General features: G+C 38.8%; 1 protein-coding gene across 4 annotated transcripts in view; it reads right to left on the bottom strand.

Annotated features, from left to right (window-relative positions):
* Positions 1-967: 967 nt before the first annotated feature.
* Positions 968-8,728, bottom strand: part of A1CF (APOBEC1 complementation factor) — a 52,537-nt gene continuing 44,776 nt past the window's right edge. For 3 of the 4 annotated variants that reach the window (XM_054034943.1, XM_054034944.1, XM_054034946.1), the window contains one exon: positions 968-7,186. In XM_054034943.1, the coding sequence (XP_053890918.1) occupies positions 7,035-7,186 (152 nt within the window). In that variant the 3' untranslated portion in view covers positions 968-7,034. The remainder of the gene's footprint in view (positions 7,187-8,728) is intronic. The other variant, XM_054034945.1, reaches the window with a different exon arrangement.

Below are 8,728 nucleotides of genomic sequence, written 5' to 3'. Positions count from 1 at the left end.
ACAGGTTTCAGGGTGGTAGCCGTGTTAGTCTGTATCAGCAAAAACAACGAGTCGTCCTTGTGGAACCTTAAAGACTAACACATTTATTTGGGCATAAGCTTTCGTGGGCTAAAATAAGCTTATGCCCAAATAAATGTGTTAGTCTCTATGGTACCACAAGGATGACTCGTTGCTCAAACTAATATTGAGGTTTTTGCAAGTTACAGGCTATATTTTGGCTTGTTTTTAGAATAATATCTAGGCTCTTCTGTTTGTTTCATACACATGAACCCCACCTTGGATTCCAAACCTCTTAGACTTCCAACTATTTAGTTTTCAGTTTAGAAGATGCATATTTTCCTTAAAATAAAATAAGCCATTTAGTTCCTATTCCAGGAAAATAACAGGGCCTCTGGATCTTGATTTCATTATATATCCTTTTCAGATACATTATATCCTTATGGAATGTCCTTCTGAAATCCTAGGGGCTCTTTTAAATTGAAGCTATTATATATCTAGTCCTGAGTGAGAGTCAGCAAAGGGCTCAGTGCTTACTGTTGCAGAGCCACTCCCATAGAGATCACCAGTACTTCTTTGTGCGTCTGGTGTGACTGATCTGCTGGGACACAGAATTGTTAAATCGCGTATATAACTCTATTCCTATTGTAACCAATTTAAAAAGCAAATGTAACTATTTATTTTTTCCACTAGGTGGCACAGTTGAAGTTTAATTTTAGTGATCACTTATTTATTATAAATGGGACATAAATCCGAAAACACCCTTAATCTTTGATTTGAAGAGTCAGCTTAATAATGATACATTTTTATTTGCATACTTATTATATGTGGCATCACTCCATACTAAGCTCAACAGAACCTGAACTGTTTTCTTACGTACAATACGCAGAATGACTCTTAGATGAAGCTATGGCCAACTGACCAAAAACAAACAAACAAACAAACAAACAAAAACAGAGAAACTTTCATGTTAGTTTAGAAAGTTTAATGATATTTCAAAGTCCAGTTAATGCCCTTTGATGAGCCAATAATTACAAAATTGCTTTAATCCAATTTACAATATCCCTTGAATTCCTGATTCTTAGATGGAAATTTTATTTTATTTTTTCAAAACAGATGATTGCTTTTCCAGTAAATGGATGGTATGATTTTTATTACATTTCACAGTGTTAGAACGCTATACAAATATTGTACTAAAAGTACAAAAATAAGTGCTTTATGCACACACTTTTTAATACTGTTCCTGTTTCTTTGCTTTGGCACCTGTTATAACTTACCTTATATAAATAGCTGGAAAAAAAGAAGTATATAGTTATTTAACAAATGAAAGTGAGAAACATTTTTTACTGACAGAAGTCTTTTTCGTTAATAGTAGATGTATGGATACATTAGTTCTTGGCAATTTTCACTAGTGTATCATTGCTAAAAATGATTTAAAATGGATATGTATAAGGGAAAATTGAGCTAAAACACCAACAATAGTATTAATTATTTAAACTTCTGAGTACAATGGCTGGGCTTAAATGGTTTCCCTGCAGTGCTGTCATTCTCAGCAAGCAAACAGTTCTGTATCAATTGTAGAGGAGAATGCCATGTTTTTTTTTTAATCACCTTAATGAGACAGTGTCTAAAGTGTATAAATAGAAATAAGCTCCATTAGCTCCAGCAGTTACAGAAGAGCTGAACTTTCACAAATGTGGCCAGATCTTGCACTTTTTATTCAGGCAAAACATCCATCGAAGTTAATGAGAGTTTTACCTCACCTAAGAAGAGCAGGACTGGGGCCCATTTCATTTCAAGTGGCTCTGATGTATGAATAAGCTTTTGACAATACAACAATGAACTAAATTAATATGACACTCTAGAGACTAGGGGGCACCAAAGAATTGACAAACAATGTAATTTCCCTTTTGTTTTCCAAAAACCCTTAAAGGGATACTGCCAAGGTGGGTAAATCCCAAATGATTACAGGTTTTTACTCACGAAAGCTTATGCCCAAATAAATCTGTTAGTCTTTAAGGTGCCACCAGACTCCTTGTTGTTTTTGTAGATACAGACTAACATGGCTACCCCCTGATACTTGAGTCCCCTTTTATATCTGAGTACTTTGCACTTAGATACCACTCTCCAGCTGAAGATACTAATGTGCTTTACAGACATTAATGAATTTAATCTAGGAAGAAGGGGAAAGGACAGTTTTATTAGGCAAGTTTTACAGATAAAGAGAGTGAGCACAAAGGCATTAAGAGACTTGCCAAAAGCAGGGTTCCTCATTCTAAGTGATAAAACCATCCTTCTTCATGCAACTTTGCAAAACCAATGTGCTTGATTCTCCTTTCATGCTGGCCTAAATCAAGAATAATGCCATTGAACTTAGTGGAACTACATGCGTGTGTATCAAACGCAATCAGAATCAGACCATATAAACTGTTGTTTTTTCTTACCGAAGCTAATGCTTTAAAACTTAAAATGAACAAACAACCTGGAAGCTGGAAATAGCATGGATAAGCAATCTTATGATGCCAAACCAGGGGATGGGTGTGATGGGTGGAGAGAAAATAGGTCTGATTCTGTTCCCATTGTAGTCAAGGACAATGGATTTCAATGGCACTGTAGCAGGCCCAATGTTAAAAACATAGTTTACTCTCAAGCCTCCAGTGGGTTACAGAGAATAATGAACTAAAAAGAAAAACCAAGAGTTTTAAAAATGATTACAAATATCTTGACAGTGTCCCTTTAAGTTTCCTATATAAATTCTATAGAGCACATACATTTAAAAGAGTGATTAGGGTTTTAGAAGAGTAATCCCTGTCTCTCTATAACAAAGTTGCAAACACTGTAGGAATAGGTAGACTAATAGCATTAGAGACTATACAGCTTATACATTTGTTCCATTACTACTACAAGTAAGTCACAAAAATACGAGAAAAAGGTAAATACAAACACTTAACTGTTACTAGTCTAGTAAACACTATTTCATATACCAATGTGCTTTGAAGAGTTTTATATATATATAAAACTCTACTTAGAAAGCAAAATAATTTTCACAGTGTCGTTATTTCACATATACTGGTTTACAAATTTGGGGCCTGATCCATTTCTCACTGAAATCAAGGCAACAGTCTTAACTACACTGGGTCAGGCAGGATCAGGTAATTTTTTAGCATTGAGTGCCTCTCATGTAACCGGTGTGTCAATGGGTGAAAGGTGGTGAAAGTACTTGTTTTGCTTTTTGATGGAGAAGGTGCATAGCTGAAATAGTGGCATTAAAAAAATGACCAGTGACTACAATATGAAAATCTGATATTTGTGAATAACGTTGAGATATAGACTGAGCTATTATAAGCTTCCTTTCTCTTTGTACTAAAACTATTATCTCTGAGGACCTTAATAACCATTTATTAACATGCACGACATTTTGTCACTAAAAAGAGACTAGTACTGGATTATTGTGAATAATAACTTATTGCGCTTTGCCTCTGTATTTTGGACTCTACTAGTTTTGAACTTATAATTACTTCATACTCCAAATTGTGCAATAAAATATATGATTTTTTAAAGGAAGAGAGATTTGGGTCAGGACTTATTTTTCTTGATTTCATATGCATAGAGTAACATTTACAGTTCACCTAATAAGGAAAAACTAGAAATCCAGGACCATAGGTTAAGCTTTCTTATTCTGCTCGTATACGTGCAAACTGTAGCATTGTCTCAGGAGGATCCTGTTAGAGTGATGTCAGTTGTCATCAGAGCACCTTACAAGGCAGTACTTTGTGTCTATAAAAGTAAGTTTGTGTTACACGGTGTGATTGCTATTGTCTGGATTCTGTACACAACTGTATTGTGTCTGGTTCTTGCTTCCTCACCCTATGAACAATCTACAGTGTGTTTTCTTGCTGATTGTTTAATTTCATTTCATTTCAAACATTGCAAATTATTGATGTTAATTAGGTGCAACTTCTGTAATTTAGTATAGTTTAGTCTTAGCTCAAGTTTTATTAATTAAAAATGGGCCCAAACCAAAACCTCATATATGAACACTCTCGAATTTTGGGAAAGTTGGGTCCAAATCTGGTGCCTCAAGTACATTTCTGTGTGATATGTCTGGAACCAAAGAGCCCTACATTTTCTATAATGTTTGCGGATTTACAGTAGTAAAAAAATCAAGTGTCACATTCAGCAAACTTCTTTGGGCTTATCTTCTCAAAAATGTCACAGCTTTCTGACTACACAATTTCATAACTAGTGTTGACTCACTAGGCTTAAAGTGACGTGAGTACCATATGGGTACAGTGGGATACACACTAGGAGGGTCTGTGTGGCTACAGTATGAACTATAGGTTCTACATCCCGCAGAAATATCATGTGAAAGGAGAATGCAAGCTTTCTGAGATGCTCAGACAGACCAGTCTACCTTATCATCCCCTCAGGAATTGGAATGCAGTATCTTACAGTTGGAAGCGCTCCACATTTTGGTGTGATTAAAAGATGTGTGCTATATCTCAGTCTTTTCACTCGTTGGAGAGGAGATGGTTTTCCTGGGTAGGTGTGAGGTGACTGATATTGCAGTGAAAGGATGTTTCTCCCATGCTGTAAATCAAAGGGGAATTTTAAAATCACCAGAGCTTGCCTGTATGATATAATGTCATTTTACAGCCTACAGGTTCTGGCTCCTCAGGCTAATGGAGATATCAGGTCATTTCAACAGCTGATTTTTTTTTTAAAGAAAGTTGAAAGGCACATGTACAATGGCTTTTGGGAGGTTCAAAAGATCACTATCAACTTGCAACCCTCAGAAATGGTAATAAGACCAGGCATTGCACAAACCCTTACCATACTTGTCACAAGACTAATGAATACAATGGGAAAACATATTGTGCAATTAATTAGTCAATTGCAAGGGCCGGCTATAGACTGCAACAGATGATATTTCAGTTCTTAAATTGATACTTCACTGGATTTTGGCCAAAAGGCCATTAAAAGATTCTATTGGTTTAAATTATAATGCAACTTTGACATGGCTTCAGTGTCGTGCTAAACTGTTGATGAACACAGGCAGATTTCTCCAAAGTTCCGTTTTCTTACATTTTATATGGCTTTAAATTTCTCTTAGTATAATTTTTATAGTAGAGGCGAATGCTCTCAGGGACAATAGGCAATTAACTGCTAGTGTAAGAGGATGTAATTCCAAGAACTTGCTTACACCCACAGTGAATTTGTCCCATTGAGATGACTTGTGCTAGAAGCACACTGATCTTCAGAGAGGTTTAGCAAGCATGATGATTAAATCTCACTTCTGAATTCTCATGGCCGGTTTAACTGAAAATCAGCCATGATAAACAAGCCCTTTTTCGGATTGCACCATTAGTAGTTACGGGCTGCTTTTCTAAATTATTTACTCTCTAGTTGAAAATACATTATTTTGTTGAGATTTTGCCTTCTTCTATACAGACTTAAGCACTACAAGGGAATAGAGAAAACTCCAGTGACTGAAACCTATCCTCTACATTAAACATCAAATGCACATAAACAAGCACATCAGATTTTACTGCTAAATGTGTGAAAACCAGCGTTTGCTATATTGGCCAGAGTTTTCAAAACACTTTAGATACCTAAATGAGTGTTTAATGCCTCTAATCTAGTGTTTATATGGAAGATAGGCTCATATATGATTTTCAAAGGAACCAAAGCTGCGTGCAGGACCTCTGTGCACCCAGGGTTGCCTTACATTTCACACATTGTTTGCTTGACCTGCGGTATAGTAGGATTTTCTAGGTGGGTGGAGGTGCACATGGGCCAACATAGTTTGGCATGGTCAGGGCACATCTAACTCATTACGCTTATTACAGATGAGCAGGCAGAGAATCAACTCCCCATTGGCTTATTATGTGAATGAGGTACAAGTACAAAAGAGGCATCCAAGGACACAAAAAGCCCCTCCTATCCATACACACAGCTGAGAGGAAGAAAGGAAAACGGAGACTGAGACATAATGTAGCTAATTTAGCGAGAGCCAGGCAGTGGTATTGGACTGGGGTGGTAGCCAGCACACACAGGCTCGGTTTGGGGATAGCATGGGAGCTTTGCTATGCAGAGGAAGTGAATTGTTTTGTAGAAGGGAATGAGAGATTTGTTGTGTTTCTCAAGGGGAAGGATAGTGATCCCACCGACCATTCATGTCATGCAGTAGTGGTTGAGGTGGAGCAACACTACCACTCAGCAGCCTGGAAAGAGGATTCTGTTCTTTCTAACTCCCTTTTGCCCCCGTGTATAGCCCACTTGTGCAGGGCCAGCTCCAGCATTTTTGCTGCCCCACGTGGCGGGGGGGGGGGGGGAAGCTCCATCGGTGGCAGCTCTACCGCCGCCGCTTCATTTTTCGGCGGCAATTCGGCGGCTGGTCCTTCCCTCCAAGACGGACTAAGGGACCTGCCACCGAATTGCTGCCGAAGAGCCGGACATGCCACCCCTCTCCATTGGCCACCCCAAGCACCTGCTTGCTGCGCTGGTGCCTGAAGCTGGCCTGCACTTGTGCCCCTGAGGAATTAGGGGGAGACTTAAAAAAATTGTGGGAGTTGGGTGCCTAACTGCCCCTCTTTCTGCTTTTAAGTCTTGCTATGCACCATGAATATGGGTACGCTAACATAGCTAGCTAGTCTGAGACGGCGAACTGCTTTTCAAGCTCTAAAGTCGCTACATAATTGGGAATATTTCTGTATTTGGCATGGATTATTGTTTGTAAACACACACAGTAATATATACCTGAGAACCTTGAAGAACTTTTTCCTGGGCCAAAGTAATTTGTTGTTTTTTTTCCAGTGTGAAAAATTGATTTTTAACTGATTTTTAAAATTTGTTTTGGTATATGTTCCATTGTAAAACTATCAATCTAGAAGTATAAAACTATCACTAAATCTAATTTTGGACAATAGATTAGTTTAAAATCGTGAGGTCACAATAATTATCACACTGAACTAGCCTCTTGCTGCACTTGATTAAAAGAAAACATTGATTTAAAAAAAAAAAAACAAAATAGTCTCTCAAAACGTTCCATAACCATCACTACGAGTAGCCACTGCAAAGGCAGGGTAGGCTTCATACGTTGCGTAAGGTGCTAAATCTTGTCCCAGCGTCACTGCTTGTTTTAGTTGTGTAGCTGGTACAGTAGCAGCTGGATTAGCAATGGTGTATCCTGCAGTGAAAAACAAACACAAAAATGCATTTTCGTGCAAATATACCTGATACAGCTGATAACCATCCTTTTGTCTATACGATTACGTAAACAGGTGGCGATTTCATTGTCGATGGTAACAGTATATTTGTTAGATTAAATATACTTACTTGTTCTGACATCTGGGTTTATCAGCTGTTATAAATGATAATTTTCCTCTACTTTGCAGTCATATTGGACAGTGACAGTTTTGGTATAGCTAATTAGCAGAGTTTTCATATATAATCTGTAGAACACATCATTTCCCAACTCCCTCCCCCGCCCCGCTATTCACTGAATGATTTCCCCCTAGTATTTGGTTAGCTCTAAACTAAGGGCTGGTCCACACCAAGCCTCCAGTTCGAACTAAGATAGGCAATTTCAGCTACGTTATTCACGTAGCTGAAGTCGAAGTATATTAGTTCGAACTTAAAGGTAGTTACCGTGGGTCCACACACGGCAGGCAGGCTTCCCTGTCGACTCTGCCTACTCTTCTCGCAGAGCAGGATTACCGGCGTCGACAGCGAGCACTTCCGGGATCGATTTATCGCGTCTAGACGAGACGCGATAAATCGATCCCAGAAGATAGATTGCTTACCGCCGAACCAGCGGGTAAATATAGACGTACCCTAAAGATGTTACTATAGGCCTATATTCTCTACTTCACACTTGGGATATGGAGGACAAGACATATCTGTAATACAAGGATGTTCCCGGCCAGGTTTCATGACGAGAAATCTGTATAAATGATGGAATTGCATTCCACCATTCAGTCACGCTTAATCACTACCACAGTCTCCTCACAGAATGTGTGTGTGTGTATAAGTAACATCATGTAGAGAAGAGAGATATTTCCAATACGTAATCTTGGGAAAATGTGGAAATTACGCTTTATATGGCTATAGAGCACACCTCCCCAACATTTCAAGTGGCTCAAGTGGGATGGGCTAAAGTGGGTGGTCCCAGGAAGGGGAGGTTCCAGGGAGGGATTCAGGTACTGATCCCAGAGTTGGGTGGGAGGCTGTGGAGAGGACTTGCATGTGGCTCCTGGAGCGGAGTTCAAGAGCAGCAAGACTGTTAGGCGGGCTGGGCCAAATGTGAGCAGTGTTGCAACCCCATGCACCAGCGGCCAGGTTGAAAAGCCTGGAGCAGAGAGCTGAGCCCAGCCAGTCCCATAGGAGCATGAGTTCCTCTGAAGGCACACACATTTAAAGGCAAGATTTATCCCCACATGACTAACTTAGTATTCAGAAAATTATGGAAATATAACAGAAAGTCAAATGTGTTACAGGCTGAAAAGTTAATGTATGTGTATTTGTCAAGCTTCCAAGACAAATAAAAAGGGTGGGTGAAAGAAAGGGAGATATTATAATGAAGCAGTAAGTGGGGACTGAATTCAATAAGAAGTCCATTTGGCTTACATGCTGCGGAAGCCTTCACAAACCCAGACAAATTGATTTTTCTGTGGCTTTTGCGGACTTCTGTGGCAGGAAGCTGGATATATATATAATAATATTGAATCCA

The sequence above is a fragment of the Malaclemys terrapin genome, chromosome 7, assembly GCF_027887155.1.
Source record: "Malaclemys terrapin pileata isolate rMalTer1 chromosome 7, rMalTer1.hap1, whole genome shotgun sequence".
NCBI lineage: Eukaryota > Metazoa > Chordata > Testudines > Emydidae > Malaclemys > Malaclemys terrapin.
This window is presented reverse-complemented; position numbering and strand designations above follow the sequence as displayed.